Source organism: Haemaphysalis longicornis, unplaced genomic scaffold (assembly GCF_048455015.1).
Source record: "Haemaphysalis longicornis isolate Haplotype H1 unplaced genomic scaffold, Haemaphysalis longicornis Haplotype H1 scaffold_1, whole genome shotgun sequence".
Classification (NCBI taxonomy): Eukaryota; Metazoa; Arthropoda; class Arachnida; order Ixodida; family Ixodidae; genus Haemaphysalis; species Haemaphysalis longicornis.
In genome coordinates this window covers 132,355,150-132,380,192 of record NW_027526203.1, presented here as the reverse complement: position 1 = coordinate 132,380,192, position 25,043 = coordinate 132,355,150, and the positions used below count along the sequence as shown (strand labels likewise).

Below are 25,043 nucleotides of genomic sequence, written 5' to 3'. Positions count from 1 at the left end.
CTACAAGTAAAATTTCAGCAGTCTGTGCATAAGTGGTGAGAGGTAGGGGAAGCGGTTTTCCTGCACCTGGACACCTGGGACGCCCTGTGGGAGCAGCCATTGTCTGTCTGCATGGGCAACTGGGTGTGTGCTTGTTCATTTCAGCTACCACCTGGGCTCTGTGGCGTTTGGCTCGCTGATCCTGACCATTGTGCGTGTGATCCGCATTGTCCTCGAGTACATTGATGAGAAGCTCAAGAAGTACGACAACGAGTTCACCCGATGCCTTATGCGGTGAGGGCCACACTGCTTTTGTCTGCTGGCATAGTTGCTGCGCTTGCAGGCTTCTTTGGATTTCGCCATTTTGCTTTTGCACCAAGGAAATGTCTTTACCAAAGTCAAGTCTTCGGTAACGACTGTTACCATCGTTTTGTCTATCACTAAATAATTTCGACTTCTCAAGCAACCGTAGATGTCTGTGGGGCAATTGCAACCATCTGATGAGGCATTCGTCAGCCGTGTCTTGGTAAATTTGTATGCGAATAGTAAAAATCGCATATTTTCAAGCTTCGAAAACATAGCTGTGAAAAAAATTCTTACGGTCAGTACTTAACACATCTAAGTGTGCATGTACAGTTGGCCAAGCGTGCGCGAGCTGCGAATTTTCAGTCTTATGACGCTCTTAGGAAAGAACAGCCTAGCAGATGATGGGCCTGTTTGCAACTTGGCCTCCGACCTGTTTGGAACTCAACTGTGTGCAACTTGGCTTCCGTCATATGCCACTGACGCATGAAAAGTCGCCGCTCCCAAAAGCTAGTTAAAGATTTCAATGACTGTACAGTCTAGTCCACTTATAACAATATCCAAGTGCCAACGAAATGCCATCATTATAACAAATAATTGTTGGGAGCGGGACGCGGGGAAAAAAAAAAACAGGTATCAAAACATTTTATTTGCATGCAAGCAAGGTTGTGCTACTACTTATTTGCAGAAAAGATGCCACATTCAATCAGCTTTGTTTGCTGCACGCGAAGCTTGTGTACATATTTTTCAAGAGAATCTGTAAGTGTCTTCACCTAGCTGAGTGAAGGGTCCTTGGCAGAAACGAAGTCCCTGAGGGACTGTGTCATGCATTGGGCCTCCTGCGAGGACGCTACCCGAGTAGGCTGCAACAACCGCGTCGTCATCCCCGCTGTCCGCAGCACGTATCCGCGCAATGATCGCCTCTTCAGTGAGGCACTCGGACGTTTCCAAAACGTCGGCCCTGACGTCCCACGTCTATGGAAAAACGGAGGCAGTTAATTAAAGAGGCACCCAGTCAAATTCAAGCGGCGTGCACATGATGTGTAACAAGCGAACACACGAACGAACGAGCAAGTGTGGGGACGAGGCCAAAGCGGCAGCGCCTGGAGGGGGTTTGGAAGGAAAATTGCTCCCCTCCTTCCCTCACTTCCGCGTAAGTGGCACAGTCAACTAGCTTTCTGAGGGGTGGACGGGATGCTAGGCACATCGCGACGCATGCTATTGGCACGATCGGTGCGGAAAGTCGGCGGCAGCTCGCTTGTTCGGTGCACGCTGTGACGGAATGAGGAGTTATATCCGATATCACAGTGCTGGAGCATTGTAATAAGCAGTTTATTTTACCATAAAATCCATACAAAAGTTGGCTGTGCCATAGTTGTTCATCGTTATATTCGATATATTGTTATAAACGGTATCGTTATAGGTGGACTCGACTGTACTATGCTGGCTTGGTAAGAGCAGTGAAATAGTACTATTAAAATGGCACAGTAGTGGAACAAAAATGTGGCATACATGGATATATGAAGAAATACATGTTCTTCAACATGGTAGCCCAGTAGGGCACTGTTAGCGTCACTAAATAAACGCTTTTAAAGTATCAGCACTCTTTTCTCTCATTGTTATGTGCCGCCAGGATTTCCATTGGTCGGTCGGCACCACGTGAAATTTGTTTACATATGGGCACAGCCATTTTGTTTCGGGCACCCCTCTCTCTCTCTCTCTCTCTCTCTCTCTCTCTCTCTCTCTCTCTCTCTCTCTCTCTCTCTCTCTCTCTCTCTCTCTCTCTCTCTCTCTCTCTCTCTCTCTCTCTCTCTCTCTCTCTCTCTCTCTCTCTCTCTCTCTCTCTCTCTCTCTCTCTCTCTCTCTCTCCCTCCCTCCCTCCCCCCCTCCCTTTCCCCCCGCTGCGCGGACGCTAGAGCGGCTGGTTACACTCTGCCCGTCCCAACTGGCGGCAGTTTCATTGGGAGAGATGGCAACACTGCAAGCCAGAAACAAAATGGCCCCCAGACGTTTCTGGGTGCACGAAGTGGCTGTACTTTTAAGTGTAGCTTATTTAGTGACGCTAGGCACTTTCATTCAAGGTGCATTGCTTGTCTATACATACTATGCTCCTCGTGACGGGAGAAAGTGAGGACCCGCTTGGGGAACATTTTTGCTCATTGATACTGGTGTGCCACCTCTGAGCCTTGCTGGCGTCTTCACAAACACCAGGCGACCTTTCTGACCATGCAGGGGTAACTGTGTAAAGGACAAAACACGAGAAGAGCTTACAGGGCAGGTGGGCTCTATTAGGCAAGCACAGGTTGACTTTATATCGCTCACAGACTTTATATCGCTCACAGGTACCGTCGTAAAAAGGCAATTTTCAACGGCCCAGAAAGGCACAAAACAATCGGGGAACAAAAAGAGAGAGCCAGTTCATCACAGGTATTTACTGACGATTCAAGTGTCTCCATTGTACACGCTGGGCTACCAGCCGTGGCCATAACAGGCAATCTCAGTATCCGTTATCCCCAGTAGCCATTAGCCCCAGTGACATTCTTCACCTCCTCTGATGATGTGGAATGGTTCCACAACTTCACGTATGGTTGTGTCGCTGTGGGTGAAAAGGACTTGACATGTCATGAAACATTGCTTCACCTTTGAAAGTGATGGCCCATGCAAAAAAAAAAAAAAAAAAACAGTGGGACAGTGGGACGCAGTCAGCCACTCTTACTTCGTTACGACGAATTGGCCCTCTTTTCAACCGCTGCGCATGGCTTGCGAGGCTCGTTTGGAGCTGAAAATTGCATCAGCTATCTGTCGTTGTGGCTAACGGATGCAGAGCTTGCCTGTTGGGAAATGCACTAAAGTGGCCATGGCTGCTAGCCCAGCGTGCACGATGGAGACACACTTGAATCATTAGTAAATACCGGTGATGAACTGGCTCTCTCTTTTGTTTGCACAATTGTTTTGTGCCTTTCTGGGTGGCTAAAAATTGCCTTTTCACGTCGGCGCCTGTAAACGATATACAGCTAACGTCTCCCAAAAGAAAACGGTAGCTGATCCCAGCTAGTTTATGGTTAAATTCCTAGCTGGGAATTTAACCATAAACCAGCTGGGACCAACTACCGTTTTCTCTCGGGGAGGGCTTGCCTATTGAAGAGCCCTGTCAGCTCTTCCCGTCCCTTCTGTCATGCCCAATGTACACCAACTTTCCCACACAGGGATGAGCAGAGTCAGTACCTGGGCCTGCATTGTAGCTTGTGTGTGTATCCAACACCCCCTGGGTTTGCTGTGCAGGTGCTGCAAGTGCTGCTTTTGGTGCCTGGAGAAGTTCCTCAAGTTTTTGAACAAGAATGCCTACATCATGGTATGCTGGTCCTTTTTCGCTGCCGCCCAGTGGTGCCGGGGTGGCCCAGATAATTGGTGCACTGCGTGCTCACTGACGTCCAGTCTGTTTTGATGCACTGGAAGGGGAGCACGTTTGTTGTTTTGGGCCTTTTGCCACGCACAGTGCTGCCGGTTCGAAATGGTTGCATATCAGTCACGTTGCACGCCTCCAAACGGCTGTCTGGCACCACCAAGGGATGAGTGATAGTGGCTGAGCGATCGTTCTGTATTCCCGCAAAAGCAGAGGGTGGTGCGAGGTTGCCCCGGTGTCTCGTGGCAGCCTTGTCCCTCGCGTTCTGCTTGTCATATCGCACCTAGGTCCGCCTGTATTGCCAAGGAGGGCTCTAGGCCTGTTGGGGGAAGGGGATTAAGGGATGGGCTTGATTGATTGATTATAGGGTTTAAAGGAGCCATGAAGAGAAAATGCAAGTTGGTTTTATTCGAAAGATTTCGTGTTTTATAGTGCCCCCAGCGCTTGTCCGGATACAAACGGTGCTTTATTCACTGAGAAATTAAACACTTTAGGTTAAAATTTTGATTTTCCCGCTCAATCGTGCGTTTTCGTAGTTCCAAGTGACATCACAGGAACCGACCGCTCTGCAGCCTAGAGTACCTTCATTCACGCATCCGCCGTACAGGGTAGAGACACGTATACGCTGGCGCCGCCATTTTCGGTTGCTCGCTCGCCGCTGAAGCAAGTCATTGTGTCAAAACCGCGCTAAAATTGAACCCGGGTCCTTTGAACCCGAGGAATTGAACCCGATGAATTGAACCCGGGTCCTTGTATTAAAAGATGGGCTGTTGCTATAGAAAGAGGGGAGCAGACCTATACTGTTTGAGCAACACCACTTGATAGTGCGTTTAGGTGAAGTGTGGGGGTGTGCATGAATGAGGGCTTACCGTATTTTCGCGCATATAATCTGCCCCTGCATATAATCAGCACCCCCACTTTCAGCCCGCCGGAAAAGGAAAAAATCCTCGCGTATTGCTCGCACATTTGATACAGGAAAGGCTGCACCAAAGCTACTGCTGACACAACACATCACATACTATGCAGACAGAAAAAGCGTATATTTAGCAAGTAGAATACACTGACTGCAAGGCGAAAGTCAAAATTCACCAATAAAATTCAGTTGTTAGTGTGTGCTCGTCCTTGTTTTTTCTTCCTTGTCCTTGTATGTTTTGCACAATCACTGCCATGGAAGGCTTAGTCAGTGTTACTGCCAGGAAGCATCACGGCACAACGCACATTGCCATGAAGCTGCACTGAAGGATAAACCCCGCGCATTATCCGCACCCCTACTTTGCCTCTGAAATTTTCACATTTTTGATTAGGGTTATACGCACGAAAATACGGTATGGGTATCATGGGATCGTTGCTGGTGGGAGAGAAATTTCTATATCGAGATAATTTGGGGCAAAACCAAATGGGATGGTGCAGGTCAGCTTTGGTAGGGGAACGGCATTCTGGGCAGTGTGGTGTGGTGGTAGGCGCATCTCACTTGCGTACGGTTGTGGGTGCATGACTGGCATCGGCTGGGTACTTGTTTAGGAACGCCTCAGCAGCTCTTGAGAGTTCAGGTAGAGCAGCGATGTACCCGGGCGGGGTGAGGTTTTGAGGCGGAGTTTCTTTTCTTTCTTGTAGCCGTGTATTTGCACAGCTGGCGAAGATGAGGCATCGAGCAACAACACTGTTAACCTTGCTGCAAAAACTTAGTCATTCACAAAGTTATTGAATGATCCCTACTACATTTTGAGAAAATTGGAAAATTGTGCTATTCTTTCATTTTTTTCGGGTACTTTTCAGGCACTAAGTCTGTTCTTCATGTCATGCAGAAACAGATTTAAAAAAAAAAAGGGCAGAAATAAGAAAGTTATTCAGTTAATAACTGTGAAAATCCCAGGAAATGCTGCACTGGCTACGTCTTACCCAAGGCCTTCGGATGGGGCTACACAGTTCCAGGATTGTGTTCACTTGCAGCACCCCGATTTGTTCGACTTTGTTGGAGCTGTGTGAGAACGTTGTATGACCGGGGTGTCGTATGATCAGAGTGTGAGTACAGATTGCCTAGTACATAGCCTGGCACGAAATGTTTGCTAAGAACCTGTTTAAACTACCATACTTACCCAGCAACTTGCACCCTCGTGCAATTTCCGAGCGCCAACCTTAAATTGCGTCTCCCTTAATTTGCAAACACCTAACTTTTAAATCCCTAATCACCGAAAGAAAAAGTTGCTTGCATATTGTCCCGAGCCGTTGTGGGCTAGCCTAGAAGCCGTGTTCTGCAAGCATGGTATCAGCTTGAGAGGGCCAACCGGGAAGAAGGCGTGGCAAGAGCGCGAGAAGGATGCAAAGGGCATCACTCGAAGCAGCGGGCACCAGAGCAAGGAAATGTGCGTCTGTCATTGGTGGAAACAGATGCACGTGTTTTCCTCCTTCCAGCTGTTTTGATCTGATCACCAAGGGCTATGATCACAAAGGCTAGTGGCACTCGTTTTCAAGACATCATGTGCAGCGAGGAGCAATAAAAATGAACTTCGTGCCCTCTTCTGTAAACTAGCAAAATAAAACAAATGCAGGCGCGTGTTGTCAGGGGATTAAAAAAAAATAGAAAAGGAAAAGTGAGAGGAGACAGCAACGAACACGAACCGGCTGGCGGCTGAACAGAAACAAAGGACAGCATAAAACAGCGACAGAAAGGAAGGTTGAGGAAAAAACAGAAAAACAAACCGTAGAATGGTGCAGCAGCGTAGAGAGCACTATGAAAAGCATCTATAGCAGAGACCAGTCGTCAAATTCAGGAAAGAATGATAAAGTACGGCCTACTGATAGCGAACCCGGCTTTAACAAAATCCCGGCTGTAACGAACACTGCTTGATTTCTTGTGACAATTTGTATACTTGCAATGCAATTTAAGCCCAATTCAACAAAGAAATTTGGAAGGGCCGTCACAGATATAGCGAATGAACCTCACCCAAAACGCAGCAAATTCTGTGCAAAATGGCAGTTCAAAGTTGGACAGAGCTAAACTAAACAAAGTGAAACAGAGCAGCTAAACCACAGCACACAGACAGCGCCTTGCGGGAGCGTGTACAACGGAAAAAGCGTGTCAGTTGCATGTTGCACTGTGGAGAAGCGGAATGCTTCACTGCAAGACACGCTCCAAGCGTTGCTCCATGGCACTCCATGGGTTGCTATGAGCAACGCTACCGACCAATCATAGCATTCACCGCTGGCTCCGGTTCCATATTCACTCGCCGCCCTTCCCGCATTCGCATGCCCCTCGTCTTTGTTGCCATGTCGTGCCGTGTTGTGCACTGGCTCATCGACCGCAATAAGAAAACGTTACCGTTCTCATTGCCCTCATATCAACGAATCCTGCTGGGCTTCTGTGGTGCACGGCGGCCCATGTGCCGGGAGCCAGTGCAGTGGCCTACTGCGGAGAGATCGCCCCCCAAGAACCCCACAATATCCCCACTATACCCACTAAACATAAAAATTTTTTTACTCAATTTGAAATAGTTTTATCATTTTTATCCAAAATATTTAGTCAGTCTTTCCTGGGCTGCTCAAAGGCAAAAATTTTGGCCTGTATGTTTGTCAGTCTGGCCCTTGATTCAGCTGCCATGCCATAAGTTCAAGGAATTCTTGAACAAGACTTTTGTATGGCCGAAATATTTTCCAAACTACTAAATATGGTAACACACTCCGTACTTTGCCAACACTGTTCCGCAAAACGAAAATGGGCATACTATTTGTGGCAAAGTGTAAATACACAACTGATACTAGCAGTTTTCTTTTAATTGTAAATAAACGTGGGCGTAGTTTTTGCGATAGCAGATACAAAAAGGCTGACGCCAAAGCCTCGTACTTGTGGCTGGAGCGCCAAGCCCAACCATAACAAAAATACCCCAACAGATGAGCCAGCAGTGCGACTGCAGGGAAAGTGAATTGAATTCAGAAAATCTCCATTGTGTTTACCACTGGGATGCTAACACGAGCCCAGGAACCACTGTGAGAAGGTCATTTTTGAGCTCCCTGCAGACACACAATTTCGGCTTTATTCTTCAAGATCATGCTGAGGGTTCTCTTGGGAATCTGATGTGCCGTGGGGATGTCTGTCTTACCCATTTGTGATGGTCAGTTTCATGGCGAAAGGCAAATTTTGCCACTTCATGCCAGCTAGAGCCTCTAAATAAGCCTTCATTTAGTGACACTATAGTGCTAGCCATCAGGGCTACACTGTGGAAAAAAGGCCGCAAGGTGAGAACGGTGCAAACACAATGAACGGGAAAAGCACGGAGGCAACTTGTTTGTGATTGGCTGCCTGAGCAAGCACGGCGGGCGGGCCAGGATAATTTGTGGTATGGGTGTTTTGACGGCTTGCCATACATGGGGCAGTGGCACGGTCACGATGGAGAGAGTGAGGGGAAAGAGCCGCCCATGAGCGGCCGGGCTAAACGACTGTTGGGGTGTGCTGGCGGGTTTCTCTTCTGCTGTAAGGGAAAGCCACCTTAAAGGGCCACTTATGCTGCAACTGACATTGGTTATATCGGGAATCACTGCTATTTTTGTCTGGTGTAAGCTACATTTTTTCTATATGTCCTCATTGTAAATATACCGTGTTCAGAACCAGTTTGATATACAGTTAAACCTGGATGTAAGAAACCTCTATTAACAAAGGCGCTGCGGCAGTAAACCTTGGTGTAATGACTTTGCTATGCTGATCAGCCATTGTTTTTTTTTACACTTTTTCTGAAAAATCGGCTGGAAAAATGCACTAATTTAGCGAATTTCGCCTGCACCGCAAACTACCGTGCGTTTCCACATGAGTGCGGTGCCGGTTAGGTGCTAGGCCTGCCTGTTGGCATGTACATAGTTGCGCATCTCCACTGCTATCTGTGGTGTTGGTTTGTCAGTGATGATTTCTGCTGCCACAAAATGAAAAGCTTTGCCTTTCCAACTTTCCAAGACATGCTCGCAATTTTAAATGCCGTCTCCGCCGGCGAGAAAGAAGAACGCTGCCACCCGCCGGTACAGTACCCCAGCTAGCACACTTTCACCAATTTTGAGTGCGGAAAAGAGCATCATGTTCGCGATAAAGGTGTCCTTTCAGAATAAGTTTGGTCCTTGAAACACGTTAAGGCACTGAAAAGTGTCAAAAGCAAAATTTATACTTAAGTTACATTTGTGAATATGGGTGTAAGTGACCTTGCTTGTTCGGAGTGCCATGTAGTGTCTAAGCTCGCGGGAAAGCAGCAGGCTGAAATCACGCAGCTTTTCACCGCGAAATAAGTCCTTGAAGGGCGAGTTCACCTTCACTGTTGTCTAGCATTTTGGCTTCGTTCCTGCTTCATTCACGCGAGCCTTAAACTCGAAACCTGCATGTAACAAAAACCTGCATGTCAACTTCGTTATATCCAGGTTTAACTGTACAGAATAATTCGATGCAATATAGTCGGGTTTGAGCGTACCTTTGTTATTTTGGACAGCTCTTTTCTTACCGTGTCTTTTTGTCGTGCAGATAGCCATTTATGGCAAGAACTTCTGTAGCTCGGCGAAGGAGGCCTTCAAGTTGCTCATGCGGAATGTGGTGCGGGTGGTCGTGCTGGACAAGGTCACGGACCTGCTGCTCTTCGTCGGGAAGCTGGTCATCGTGGGCCTCGTGGGTAAGGCAAGGGCTGGGGGTGGGCACACCCCTGCCTGGTGGTGCCTGACGGACTGTGTTGCCTCGCAGCCGTGCCCACCTTTTGGGTGTTCTCGCGGAAGGTGGATGCCCTCAACCACCACCTTCCAGAGCTCAACTACTACATGCTACCAGTCCTGGTGAGTGCCCCATCAACACATGCTCAGCAGCCGCGTGAAGCCTTACCTGTTCACAGTGCTTACCCAGATTACGTTCTCTCTTGGGATGCTGCAGGGGTGCTTCCCCAATCCTCCCATAAATGTGCTATTCACTCTGTCTTTATTGTCTCATGAGATACTTATTTTGTTTCTTCCAACTAGGATGCAATTCTAAACAAGTGCTTCACACCCTATTGGGACCAAACCGCCCCCTTTAGATAGTCTTTTGATGCACAGGACCACTTCAAGGGAGGGGAATTTCCCCGTGGTTGATGGTCATGAAAGCTAACCGAAAATTGAAAATGGGCTTGCATCAAACAAAGGCTGCAGACTGGGCATTCTTCTGGGGGAGGGGGAAACCTTCTCACTCTGGATTGAAGTAAAATGTCAACTCCTTGAAGACGACCACAAATGCCAAACAGAGCCCCTCCGGATCACAAGCTGAGGTCATTGACTGGGCCGTTTTTGTTTAGCATTGATGACATGGGGCTTGCATACAATATGTTTCACTGGCAACAGTGTGTTGCCCACCTGTTGCTTGTGGGTAACGGAGCAACAGTTAGGAGCAGCCATTTCTCACATTACATGTTCCTCACCTGGCAACAGATGGGGACAGCATGTCCAGTTGCACTATGAGAGGCTCTTGGCATGCAAAGGACGGGGGCATGCGTGTCTTCTTAACCTCTGCTGTTGCCAGCAGGAAACGTCATCCCGGATATGGGACACAGGCAGGGAAGGGTCTCACCACCCTGGTGTGGTACTGGGCTGCAGGGGCCGGCGATGAAGCTGGGTCCACACATGCCTCTGCAACTTGAACTTGGCAACATTCAACGCAAAAACCCTGTCTAGCGAGGGAAGCTTAGCTGTGCCATTAGGGCAGCTCTTGGACATTATGTGGGATACCGTAAGGCTATGCGAGTTTAGAAGAACAGGAGAAGGCTTCGTGGGGTTGAGTATTCTGTGCTTCCGAGGACCGCGAAAAAAAGAGAGTGCAGGGTGGGATACTTGATCCACAGGGAGATAGCAGGGAACGTGGAGGAGTTCTTCAGTATTATCCAAAGAGTCGCAGTCGTTGTGATAAAGCTAAACGAGCGATACTGGTTAAAGGAGCCATGAAGAGAAAATGCAAGTTTGTTTTATTCGAAAGATTTCGTGTTTTATAGTGCCCCCAACGCTTGTCTGGATACAAATACGGCTTTATTCACTGAGAAATTAATCAATTTAAGTTAAAATTTTTATTTTCCCGCTAAATTGTTTGTTTTCAGGGTCTGCAATGACATCACAGGAACCGACCGCTCTGCAGCCGAGAGTACCTTCATTCACGCATCTGCGGTACAGGGTAGAGACACGTATATGCTGGCGCCACCATTTTGGGTCGCTCGCTCGCCGCCAAAGCAAGTCATTGTGTCAAAACCGCGCTAAAATTATCGCCGCAACGCGGTTTACTGACGAAGTTTGAATCATATTATCTGTTTCGCGTTGCTAGGTCTCATTGGAAACGAAAAGAACGATGCGTTGAGCACGTTGGCCCAATTGCAGCGGCACGGGACCGTTTAAAGGGTGTCTCCACCCTGTACAGCAGTGCTGCTGCGTTCCTGTGTTTCTTTACGTTACCCGAATCTAGATGGCGCCACCATACCGTGGCAAGCCTTTGGTTTGTTTTTGACCGTATTTAAACCTGGCTTGTTTTTGTTCTGGGAGAAAATAATCGTTCCCTGAAACAGTGCTCGCTCGACAAATATGGTCACGTAAGACACCGTTGCTTGCGTCAATTGGCCAGTGTCGTCTAAGGCAACCCCAAGCCCCGTAGTGCTGTGCAGCTAAACCAAGCATAGTGCGCGCAGTACGAACAGCAGTACGCATCAGTACTTCTATGTTTACATGTGCTTTCGTAACTTCCACTGTTTGTCCCACCATTCTTATTGCTTTTTAAAGAATGTGCCCTAAATTTAAGCGCAAATCGCTCATTCGGCTAGCTTCTAAGCTCTGCCTAATTTGCGTCTGCTTGTGCCGGCCTCCGCCAATCGCAGAGCTGGCTCGAATGACACCATAGGTTCTGTTGCGGAAAATGAGCTGGTGGGTCGCATGGCCATTCCCTTTTTTCCTAATTATGTAGCTTATTTGAGCGAAGTTTACGTTAAAAGTGGTGTCAGTATGATTCTAACGAGGCAATCTTTTGAATGAACCAAACTTTTGTTTCTTCTTCATGGCTCCTTTAAAGATAGCACAAGCCTTTAAAGATAGCACAAGCCTATGTGCCAACGCTAGCTACAGTGATGAGAACTTAGATAGTTTTTACGAAGACATTGAGTCTGCAAGGAATGAGGTAACAGCACAGTTCACGATTGTGATCTCACTCTCTCTCTCTCTTTCTTTCTTTCTTGCTGTTTTAGCCGCACATCACCAGAGCAGTGCGGTAAATCCCAATAGCAGAGAGCGCTATGCATGTTTTTGAAATTTGGAATGATTGTGTTATTCGCTTCGATATTTAAAAGTTCTCAATATTTGCGCAGTCTTACAATTTTGTTCCAGGAGTTAGCTCTGACTTCCGGTAGCTGCAAGCCCAGGTTTTGGGACTTAGCGCACAAGTTATAAAACTACCGTGTGACTTTTGGCATCCCTTTGTTGTGAGCGACGTTCATTTTTCTTAAGTTTTTTTGAAAGCATCTGCTGTCATTCATATTGAATGTTTTACAGCAAGAAACACTGAAACGGCAAAAGTACCAGAACACCTGAAACAATTCACCGATAAAAGCTGTGACATTTTGATGTTTGTAAGCATTTCTGGTTGTTATGAAATTACAATTTGATTTATTGTGGGGATTTAACGCGCCGACGCAACGCAGGCGATGAGGCGCGCCGTAGTGGAGGGCTCCGGATTAATTTTGACCACCTGGGGATCTTTAACGTGCGCCGAAATCTCGTACACACGGGCGTTTTTGCTTTTCGCCTCCATCAGAAAAGCGGCCGCCGCGGCCGGGAATCGAACCCGCGACCTCGTGCTCAGCAGCGCAACGCCTTAGCCACTGAGCCACCGCGGCGGGTTTGTAATTACAACAATTTGCTGCTGCTGCTCTCCAAAGCATGAAATAAACTTCTTCGCGGATGTGTTTACATATTAGGTGGCATTCTTTGGCTGTATTTGGAGAAAAGGAATATAGAAAATAAAAGCTAGTAGTTGGAAGTTGGCACTGGTTTTGTCTTGTTGCTTATTGGTCTTTTTGTGATTGTTCTTTTCTTAAGCCTTGTAGCAGTTTTATTGGGCCCGTTCTGGAAGGTATTTGGTGAGAAGCGGCTTGAGGCCAGTGTAAAAGCGCACCGAGAATGGGGCTGGCAGGAGTTGTTCTTGCTGAGTGACATCCCTGCCTTTTTCCCGTGCAGACCATCTCGGTGGGTGCGTACATCATAGCGTCCAGCTTCTTCAGCGTGTACAGCATGGCGGTCGACACCCTGTTCCTCTGCTTCTGTAAGTCCTTTCCCGGCACAAACTTTTGTTGAGGGGGCGACGCTTTTCTAGGCGAAGCTATTAAAAGCAACAGCACAGTCTGAGATGAAAGAAAAGAGGATACACACGTGTCCTTCTCATCCTTTGTGCTCACTGCTCTGTTTCTTTCCGTAGTTGCGCATCGCCAGCTATCCTGACACACCTTATTGCACATTTTCAAGAAATGACGAGAGCTGTTCGCTGCTGTCCTGTAGCACTGATACGGCAGTACTTCACTGCAGGAAGTTTCCTCCCGTGTTTAGATATCAACCAGACTGTCTAGCGAGCGGGAAAACCAGGAATTCTCAAGGAAATGTTATCTGGTCTAGGTTCTGGTTTCATTGACAGTGTCCTCAATCCGATTGGGTGTTGCTGGAATGTACCGTAGGTATTTACTCGCGTAATGAACCCTTTTCTTTTTCGGCAAATTCAGCATGGATTCGGCGGGAGGGTTCAAGGTTGCAACTGATTTTTGAAAGTTGAAATTTTATATAATGAAGGTGCTAATAGAAGCGGTGTCGAAACGTTATCTTTCTACTAAAAACATGTAGGTAGTTATGCAATGGAATATCTTTTTTATTTACAACATGCTAGTGGCCCCCTACTCGCCATGGAGCTGTCCTCCTCACTGAAGTCGTTTGCGGCGTTACATTTGTCATCAGCCAACAGCGCAGCGTCTTCTGTGCTGTCAAGCCACTCCAAAACTTCTTTTCCCACATCGGAAAACTTCCCTTTTTTGGGCCTACGAAACCAACGGCGATCGATCCCTCTTCATTGCCCAAACCTCTTGTTTTCACCAGTAGCGGACACACACTGGGTCAACACTGAAGTGCCGCCCAGCCGCGCAGTTTCCATGTGCTTCAGCGCATGCTCCACCACCTTCAGTTTAAAACCGGCTGTGTAGCTTATGTACTGGCCCATCGTACGGAGTGCACCAGGAGCACATAAAAAGGTCGCAACACAGCTGAACAAAACCATGGAGTGTAATGGCGAAGTTGCGGAACAGCACAGAGCAGGGAAGGAGTGCAGAGTATGTTTGGTGCTTTGTTTGCATGCCGCAGCGCTTTCATGGCGCTATACACAAGAAGGTTTGTTTTGGGTTCAGCAGACGGCACTCTGCAAGTGTGCAATGTTTAAATTGTGAGCCATGGCATTCGCGCTCACGTCTCCAGCTACTCTTGAGATTTTTTTTGTTAGAATGCATTTTTAGTCTTTATGCGCGTACTGTGGCGTGATATCAAGCTACTGCGATCATCAATGGCAATAAAAACCTATTCGTGCTGCATTTTTCATGCAAGGTGACAAGAATGTAAATTCTCAAGAAGAAAAGGGTCATTGCACGAGTAAATACGGTATTTGGCTTCAAGATGAAACCGCTTGCAGTTCAGAGACCATATGCATTTGATTTTTCAATTCTTGGCTGTGCACGTCACTTTATTTGAATACTGCTTCATTATTTGTCGTTTAAGTAGTTTATTGTGGAGCACAAGTGTGCTCCAAGAAGTAGGTATTACTATGAAAACCTTGTGTCATTCTTGGTGGTTACGTGACTTTGGCTATGTCTTAAAAAGAGTTTTCGGAGTGCATTTGCCGGGGCAGTATCGATGCACTTTATCCAGCTAAGACTGTGAGTAATCCACATGGCCAGGTAGTTGTTATGCCCCTTCTCTTGGAGGAATTTCTCTCGCAATATAAGAGGGGCTGTCGTGTCTGTTGTTTTCATAAAAACTGTTTTGTCAGAACTAATGTTCATTAACCAGTGCCTACACCAATCCAGTAGTTCTTCAAAGTCATCATTTTACCTCATTTGATCCTCAGCTCACGCACTTTTGTTGTACAGCATGCAATAACCAGCACACAGTTATTGACTGACAGCCCAGCATCAATCTCATTTATGGGTACTATAGTATCAGAAACAGAAGGCCTAGCACGCCTCTTGGGGAGAAATTGTAAATTTCAATGCACCGCTTGGTTAGGTAGGATGTATTTATGGTCTTTTAAGAACTTTTTGCTAGCTAGTTGGTGATGTCAAACAATCTTTATCACGAGACGTTTGCCTTTTCAAGGTTGGATGTTGGTGTGCAGTGTCGAAGAGGATGAGATAGCAGATGCCCCCCCCCCCGGAATGCTTGCACAAATGAGAGGGGAGTTTCTGGCAGCCTAGCAGCTACCTGCTAGTCGCCTTGTGGCACAGCAATATGGTTTTTTTACTGCATTTTTTTCTGCCACAATGTACCTTTATGTGCAAAAAAGCTTGAATCGCATACGTTCGCTGTCTGAATAAACATGATGTAATTGAGCAATACTCTTTTATGACGATTGAAAGGTTGCATTACACTGTGAATGGCACCGGCAATATGTGGGGATTTCATTTTTTCACTAAAGGCAGCATGGGAGTTGCATGGGGTGGCGAGGTAAATGTGCGAAGATACAGTATCTATTTGCATTCCTAAGCTGAGAAAACCTTCGTATTTTTTTTTTTTTTAACGGCTATTCTATCTGGGTTAGGACTCGCACAACAGTCGGAGGCCACCAGCAAACGAGTGTCTTCAGCATGGAAGCGAACAGAAGCAGGCACTTAGGGTTGGTGGTGTGAGAAGTGCTGCTGCGAAGAGCCGCTGTGGGAAAAGTTTTTTTTTAACAGTGCTCTCGTGGCTGTGCATCAGCGAGGTCAGGCCACCGCAGGCAATCGTGGCATGGCCCAACTGCTTGTGGAGGGCTCAACAGGGGCTGTGCCTACAAGTCACTGACGCACGGCCAACTAAAGGGGCTAGAATTGTGAAGTCTGTGGCTAGTACAGCAAAATGCAGGACTGTCAGGCAGGTGGGTGCACTTTGCCTGCCTGTGCCCCGATCGATTGCTTTGTCTCGCCTAGGGCTGGTCACAGATTCAGCTAGTCCCCGTGTCGAGGTTTCTGCATTGAGACACGAAACTTCCTCATAACCCGGCCCTAGGACAGTGAACCTAGACAACGAGGTGCATTGAGGGGGGAATTTGTGGAAGCCCCAAGGAGAGCCTGCAAAACACCCATGTTCCTAGGAACTTACTCTGGGCCCTCAGCTACTTCGCTGCCAAAATTACATACGGCCATGGGATCAGGCAGTCCGAAACAAACTTGGCGTGACCAAGACAGCCGTAAAAGAATAGGAGAGCTGTCAAAACCCATAAATATTTCAGGAGCTTGTTCATTTTCATCTCTGTGTTGCAGACACTGGGTTCGTACACTGTTCTTTGCTGGCACATAAACAATCCCTGACGTGCTCACACTAGGTATTAGCAGCATATGGGCCCAAAAGGAAAATCAGCCTCAGTAACAGAGTAGTGAGCTGGGCAAGTTGGTATGGCGTCATTCTGGGCAACAGCGCGAAAAAAGACGTGGACGAATCAGCCTCAGTGTTTGTATTCCGTAATTCTGTGATGTATCCCATGAGGCTCTTCAGTGGTTGTCCGGCTAGTCAGTGCTTTAAATTTGTCAAGTCAGTTCTGGTTACCTGGTGCACCAGGGGGAAACTGTGCTCACTCGGGGCTCCCTGTGTGCAGTGGAGGACTGCGAGAGGCACGACGGGTCGGAAGAGAAGCCGTACTACATGTCCAAGGAGCTCATGAAGATCCTGGGCAAGCACAACAAGCTGCAGGACGCGGGGCGGGCAGCGAGTGACAAGTGATCCCCCCTCGCGTGTCAACCCAGTGCACATTGCCTGCCTCTGCATGCCGTCAGATCAGGGCACCGTTTGCAGGAACCGCATTGCTTGCCGTCTGCAAATCTACGCTAAGACAAGCTTCTTGAGAGTGCGTTCTTTGCGGCTCAGTACTTGGTTGGTGTGCTCCGTTGGGACCAAGCTGTGAGCGAGTGAAGAACAAATAATCGGCGTACTTGCATCGCTTGTTCATGTTTGGCGAGTGCACTAGGTTGGATCAAAGCTTCACTGTTGCACTGGGGCTGGTCTTGTGCTGCATGGTTGTGTGTGTTTTCGGGATTTTGGTGGACTCCCCTTGCACATTGCGACGTTCACAATTTTTATTCGTGTACTTTTTTTACCTTCTTCTGTGACTTTCACCTGGATCACTGTGAAGCATTTGTCTTGAATCAGTGTGCTTCTCTTGTGATGAGCAGCAGCAAAGTGCTATGTGGCCATCGAACAACCTGTACGGAAAATGGACCTCTTGTTGAACTCGGGGAAGCAGAGGACGAGACAAGTATTCGACAATTGATTGCATAGAAACCACGGAAGCCTCCCGTTTTTACAAACCCTCACAGAGCCCCGCTGGGAGGGTTCAAAAGCTCAAGTTCTTTCAGTGGTCAATATGTTGCATTTGTCTGCATTTTTAGACCACATTTTCAATGTGCAGAGGTCAACTTGATTTTGCGCATGCCCAGAGCCTCAAACAAGAGCTTTTGTCAGTGGTGTACTTGCTGCTTAAGGCAAAGTTACTCTTCAAAACCTGAATTTATTGGCCTGCATTATTTAGTGCATAATTTGAGTTATTCTTTCCTTGGGTCTAAGGCAACTATCAAGGCATGTTAGCTAAAGAATTCTGGTGTAAAAACAGACTGCCTTCTGTTCACAAATAAGCTTTACAACTATGGACTACTTCGGGTGCAGCAATTTATTGCCAAGTGCATTTAAAGTTGTGGCCACTGACACAGAGGGGGTTGTCGCAATAGTGGCTCTGTTCTTCTTTCGCAAGCAACCTTGTGCCAATGAGAAGCATTTCACAGTGAAACAATGCCACACCATAGCAGCCTTCGAGGGTTTGGTGGCAGATGTTCTTGCAGGAAGTGAATGTATGATCTTGTGGAATGTGAGCTGTGTGCTGTAACTTGTGATTTCTTTGCCAAGAGCTGCTCCGATTTGGTCCGCTCATGTGTCCAGTTCTGGACGCAAGTTCCGTGTGGCATTGTATCTATGCTGCCTGATGCCAGTGCCTGCCGAAGCACAGCATAATAAATGTTTGCCAATGGTACCCCACTTCCTCCCTGTGATGGTCTGCATAGGAAAGGCAAAGGCTGCTACCTCGTCCACAGCTCTCAGAGCTCCCTCTGGGCAGTGGAGCTGCCACCTGGTGCCTTTTGGCTATGAGGTGCTTGATTTCAACATGCTCCCCAGTATACAAGTTGGTCAAAGGTGCTTTAGTGGGAACCAGCAGGAGGTTTGTATCGGCAAAAAAACAGTGTGGGCACTGAACACCAACTCTTTATTCTGATACGAGTAAACCAAGAATTTTTTATGTGCAAGGGATAGCAATGAATGTGTAAAGAAAGGGTTGAAACATTTACATAAAGTAAGAGAAACGGGGTCACTGAAAGTACAATTAACCAACATTTCCACAATAGTATGAATGTGTAAAGAAAGGGTTGAAACATTTACATAAAGAGAAACGGGGTCACTGAAAGTACAATTAACCAACATTTCCACAATAGTATGAATGTGTAAAGAAAGGGTTGAAACATTTACATAAAGTAAGAGAAACGGGGTCACTGAAAGTACAATTAACCAACATTTCCACAATAGTATGAATGTGTAAAGAAAGGGCTGAAACATTTACATAAAGTAAGAGAAACGGGGTCACTGAAAGTACAATTAACCAACATTTCCACAATAGTATGAATGTGTAAAGAAAGGGTTGAAACATTTACATAAAGAGAAACGGGGTCACTGAAAGTACAATTAACCAACATTTCCACAATAGTATGAATGTGTAAAGAAAGGGTTGAAACATTTACATAAAGTAAGAGAAACGGGGTCACTGAAAGTACAATTAACCAACATTTCCACAATAGTATGAATGTGTAAAGAAAGGGTTGAAACATTCACATAAAGTAAGAGAAACGGGGTCACTGAAAGTACAATTAACCAACATTTCCACAATAGTATGAATGTGTAAAGAAAGGGTTGAAACATTTACATAAAGTAAGAGAAACGGGGTCACTGAAAGTACAATTAACCAACATTTCCACAATAGTATGAATGTGTAAAGAAAGGGTTGAAACATTTACATAAAGTAAGAGAAACGGGGTCACTGAAAGTACAATTAACCAACATTTCCACAATAGTATGAATGCGTAAAGGAAGGGTTGAAACATTTACATAAAGAGAAACGGGGTCACTGAAAGTACAATTAACCAACATTTCCACAATAGTATGAATGTGTAAAGAAAGGGTTGAAACATTTACATAAAGTAAGAGAAATGGGGTCACTGAAAGTACAATTAACCAACATTTCCACAATAGTATGAATGTGTAAAGAAAGGGTTGAAACATTTAAATAAAGTAAGAGAAACGGGGTCACTGAAAGTACAATTAACCAACATTTCCACAATAGTATGAATGTGTAAAGAAAGGGTTGAAACATTTACATAAAGAGAAACGGGGTCACTGAAAGTACAATTAACCAACATTTCCACAATAGTATGAATGTGTAAAGAAAGGGTTGAAACATTTACATAAAGTAAGAGAAACGGGGTCACTGAAAGTACAATTAACCAACATTTCCACAATAGTATGAATGTGTAAAGAAAGGGTTGAAACATTTACATAAAGAGAAACGGGGTCACTGAAAGTACAATTAACCAACATTTCCACAATAGTATGAATGTGTAAAGAAAGGGTTGAAACATTCACATAAAGTAAGAGAAACGGGGTCACTGAAAGTACAATTAACCAACATTTCCACAATAGTATGAATGTGTAAAGAAAGGGTTGAAACATTTACATAAAGTAAGAGAAACGGGGTCACTGAAAGTACAATTAACCAACATTTCCACAATAGTATGAATGTGTAAAGAAAGGGTTGAAACATTTACATAAAGTAAGAGAAACGGGGTCACTGAAAGTACAATTAACCAACATTTCCACAATAGTATGAATGCGTAAAGGAAGGGTTGAAACATTTACATAAAGAGAAACGGGGTCACTGAAAGTACAATTAACCAACATTTCCACAATAGTATGAATGTGTAAAGAAAGGGTTGAAACATTTACATAAAGTAAGAGAAATGGGGTCACTGAAAGTACAATTAACCAACATTTTCACAATAGTATGAATGTGTAAAGAAAGGGTTGAAACATTTAAATAAAGTAAGAGAAACGGGGTCACTGAAAGTACAATTAACCAACATTTCCACAATAGTATGAATGTGTAAAGAAAGGGTTGAAACATTTACATAAAGAGAAATGTGGTCACTGAAAGTACAATTAACCAACATTTCCACAATAGTATGAATGTGTAAAGAAAGGGTTGAAACATTTACATAAAGTAAGAGAAACGGGGTCACTGAAAGTACAATTACCGTATTTTCCGGTCTATAAGTCGCACCTTTGTATAAGTCGCACCCCCCTCAAAATGATAGTTTTTCCGAAAAAAACGTATATAAGTCGCACCGGTGTATAAGACGCACCGGTATACAAGACGCACTTGTTAATTAGGTAAACTCATAGTGAATCAGATCGTTAGAAAGTGCGGCGAAAGTACAAGGTTGCTGCAGCCGCCGCCTGTGAATGCACCCCTCGGTAAGGAGGGCTAGACATGCATATACCGTCCAAAGTCTAGCCAGAACTAACTTCTCAAAAATGGTTTATTGATACACACAGATGGCGTGTACTTAGACGGTGTTTAGACAAAACCATCGAAGCCTTCTTCCGCAGACTCGCTAACAAATAATTCAGCAACTTCAAGTGGGAATTCCGCCAGCGTATCGCTATCGCCCTCCGACTCACTGATGTCTTCTTCGCCAACATCGTCACCACTCGCGGACCGGGTTGCTCTGGCCTTTATCAACCCGGCTACAACTGTTTTTGTAGAAATGGAGTCCCTAGAGTTGGAGACCCACTTGGCCACCTCTCCAAACGTCGCGCGGGTCTTGCGTGCTGTCGTAAATCCGCGCAATAAAGGTGTCATGGCGAACAGAAGTGACGCGAACGGAAGCAGCCCGAAATTCGAAACTTATCAGCAAGCTGTCATTTTAAAAATTAGCAGCACGTTTACCTCCTTCAGAGTAACTTTGTAATAATTTATAAGCTGCATGTTGTTTTTGCAACCCAGTTTGATGTTACTTTCAATTTATTCTGAAATGTAGTTACTGCGCATGGCAGAAAGTGACGTGCAGTTGTTGCAGGCCATTATGATTGTTTTTGACCAGAAAAGTTGCAAATTCTCTGGTTTAACGTTCTGAAGCGACATATGGGCTATGAGAAACGCCATAGCGGTGGGCTTCGTATTCATTTAGACCATAGAGCTGTGTCTCAACGTGCGCTGGCCAGGCGTGGCCGCCGCGAACCGGATTTATTCAATACATAAGTCGCACCGGTGGATAAGACGCACCAACGAAAATGTCAGAAAAAAACCGCGACTTATACACCGGAAAATACGGTAACCAACATTTCCACAATAGTATGAATGTGTAAAGAAAGGGTTGAAACATTTACATAAAGAGAAATGGGGTCACTGAAAGTACAATTAACCAACATTTCCACAATAGTATGAATGTGTAAAGAAAGGGTTGAAACATTTACATAAAGTAAGAGAAACGGGGTCACTGAAAGTACAATTAACCAACATTTCCACAATAGTATGAATGTGTAAAGAAAGGGTTGAAACATTTACATAAAGTAAGAGAAACGGGGTCACTGAAAGTACAATTAACCAACATTTCCACAATAGTATGAATGTGTAAAGAAAGGGTTGAAACATTTACATAAAGAGAAACGGGGTCACTGAAAGTACAATTAACCAACATTTCCACAATAGTATGAATGTGTAAAGAAAGGGTTCAAACATTCACATAAAGTAAGAGAAACGGGGTCACTGAAAGTACAATTAACCAACATTTCCACAATAGTATGAATGTGTAAAGAAAGGGTTGTAACATTTACATAAAGTAAGAGAAACGGGGTCAGTGAAAGTACAATTAACCAACATTTCCACAATAGTATGAATGTGTAAAGAAAGGGTTGAAACATTTACATCAAGAGAAACGGGGTCACTGAAAGTACAATTAACCAACATTTCCACAATAGTATGAATGTGTAAAGAAAGGGTTGAAACATTTACATAAAGTAAGAGAAACGGGGTCACTGAAAGTACAATTAACCAACATTTCCACAATAATATGAATGTGTAAAGAAAGGGTTGAAACATTTACATAAAGTAAGAGAAACGGGGTCACTGGAAGTACAATTAACCAACATTTCCACAATAGTATGAATGTGTAAAGAAAGGGTTGAAACATTTACATAAAGTAAGAGAAACGGAATCACTGAAAGTACAATTAACCAACATTTCCACAATAGTATGAATGTGTAAAGAAAGGGTTGAAACATTTACATAAAGTAAGAGAAACGGGGTCACTGAAAGTACAATTAACCAACATTTCCACAATAGTATGAATGTGTAAAGAAAGGGTTGAAACATTTCAATAAAGTAAGAAACGGAGTCACTGAAAGTACAATTAACCAACATTTCCACAATAGTATGAATGTGTAAAGAAAGGGTTGAAACATTTACATAAAGTAAGAGAAATGGGGTCACTGAAAGTACAATTAACCAACATTTCCACAATAGTATGAATGTGTAAAGAAAGGGTTGAAACATTTAAATAAAGTAAGAGTAACGGGGTCACTGAAAGTACAATTAACCAACATTTCCACAATAGTATGAATGTGTAAAGAAAGGGTTGAAACATTTACATAAAGAGAAACGGGGTCACTGAAAGTACAATTAACCAACATTTCCACAATAGTATGAATGTGTAAAGAAAGGGTTGAAACATTTACATAAAGTAAGAGAAACGGGGTCACTGAAAGTACAATTAACCATTTCCACAATAGTATGAATGTGTAAAGAAAGGGTTGAAACATTTACATAAAGTAAGAGAAACGGGGTCACTGAAAGTACAATTAACCAACATTTCCACAATAGTATGAATGTGTAAAGAAAGGGTTGAAACATTTACATAAAGAGAAACGGGGTCACTGAAAGTACAATTAACCAACATTTCCACAATAGTATGAATGTGTAAAGAAAGGGTTGAAACATTTACATAAAGTAAGAGAAACGGGGTCACTGAAAGTACAATTAACCAACATTTCCACAATAGTATGAATGTGTAAAGAAAGGGTTGAAACATTTACATAAAGAGAAACGGGGTCACTGAAAGTACAATTAACCAACATTTCCACAATAGTATGAATGTGTAAAGAAAGGGTTGAAACATTCACATAAAGTAAGAGAAACGGGGTCACTGAAAGTACAATTAACCAACATTTCCACAATAGTATGAATGTGTAAAGAAAGGGTTGAAACATTTACATAAAGTAAGAGAAACGGGGTCACTGAAAGTACAATTAACCAACATTTCCACAATAGTATGAATGTGTAAAGAAAGGGTTGAAACATTTACATAAAGAGAAATGGGGTCACTGAAAGTACAATTAACCAACATTTCCACAATAGTATGAATGTGTAAAGAAAGGGTTGAAACATTTACATAAAGTAAGAGAAACGGGGTCACTGAAAGTACAATTAACCAACATTTCCACAATAGTATGAATGTGTAAAGAAAGGGTTGAAACATTCACATAAAGTAAGAGAAACGGGGTCACTGAAAGTACAATTAACCAACATTTCCACAATAGTATGAATGTGTAAAGAAAGGGTTGAAACATTTACATAAAGAGAAACGGGGTCACTGAAAGTACAATTAACCAACATTTCCACAATAGTATGAATGTGTAAAGAAAGGGTTGAAACATTTACATAAAGTAAGAGAAACGGGGTCACTGAAAGTACAATTAACCATTTCCACAATAGTATGAATGTGTAAAGAAAGGGTTGAAACATTTACATAAAGTAAGAGAAACGGGGTCACTGAAAGTACAATTAACCAACATTTCCACAATAGTATGAATGTGTAAAGAAAGGGTTGAAACATTTACATAAAGAGAAACGGGGTCACTGAAAGTACAATTAACCAACATTTCCACAATAGTATGAATGTGTAAAGAAAGGGTTGAAACATTTACATAAAGTAAGAGAAACGGGGTCACTGAAAGTACAATTAACCAACATTTCCACAATAGTATGAATGTGTAAAGAAAGGGTTGAAACATTTACATAAAGTAAGAGAAACGGGGTCACTGAAAGTACAATTAACCAACATTTCCACAATAGTATGAATGTGTAAAGAAAGGGTTGAAACATTTACATAAAGAGAAACGGGGTCACTGAAAGTACAATTAACCAACATTTCCACAATAGTATGAATGTGTAAAGAAAGGGTTGAAACATTCACATAAAGTAAGAGAAACGGGGTCACTGAAAGTACAATTAACCAACATTTCCACAATAGTATGAATGTGTAAAGAAAGGGTTGAAACATTTACATAAAGTAAGAGAAACGGGGTCACTGAAAGTACAATTAACCAACATTTCCACAATAGTATGAATGTGTAAAGAAAGGGTTGAAACATTTACATAAAGAGAAACGGGGTCACTGAAAGTACAATTAACCAACATTTCCACAATAGTATGAATGTGTAAAGAAAGGGTTGAAACATTTAAATAAAGTAAGAGAAACGGGGTCACTGAAAGTACAATTAACCAACATTTCCACAATAGTATGAATGTGTAAAGAAAGGGTTGAAACATTTACATAAAGTAAGAGAAACGGGGTCACTGAAAGTACAATTAACCAACATTTCCACAATAGTATGAATGTGTAAAGAAAGGGTTGAAACATTTACATAAAGAGAAACGGGGTCACTGAAAGTACAATTAACCAACATTTCCACAATAGTATGAATGTGTAAAGAAAGGGTTGAAACATTTACATAAAGTAAGAGAAACGGGGTCACTGAAAGTACAATTAACCAACATTTCCACAATAGTATGAATGTGTAAAGAAAGGGTTGAAACATTCACATAAAGTAAGAGAAACGGGGTCACTGAATTTAAAGTACAATTAACCAACATTTCCACAATAGTATGAATGTGTAAAGAAAGGGTTGAAACATTTACATAAAGTAAGAGAAACGGGGTCACTGAAAGTACAATTAACCAACA

At 44.1% G+C, this 25,043-nt stretch overlaps 1 protein-coding gene across 6 annotated transcripts in view; it reads left to right on the top strand.

Moving 5' to 3' along the window:
* The window catches only part of Ctl2 (Choline transporter-like 2), a 164,002-nt gene extending 146,049 nt beyond the window's left edge, over positions 1–17,953 (top strand). For all 6 annotated transcript variants that reach the window (XM_077708674.1, XM_077708666.1, XM_077708701.1 and 3 more), the window contains 6 exons: positions 145–273; positions 3,565–3,634; positions 9,180–9,324; positions 9,393–9,481; positions 12,881–12,965; positions 16,524–17,953. In XM_077708674.1, the coding sequence (XP_077564800.1) occupies positions 145–273; positions 3,565–3,634; positions 9,180–9,324; positions 9,393–9,481; positions 12,881–12,965; positions 16,524–16,648 (643 nt within the window). In that variant the 3' untranslated portion in view covers positions 16,649–17,953. The remainder of the gene's footprint in view (positions 1–144; positions 274–3,564; positions 3,635–9,179; positions 9,325–9,392; positions 9,482–12,880; positions 12,966–16,523) is intronic.
* Positions 17,954–25,043: the final 7,090 nt, after the last annotated feature.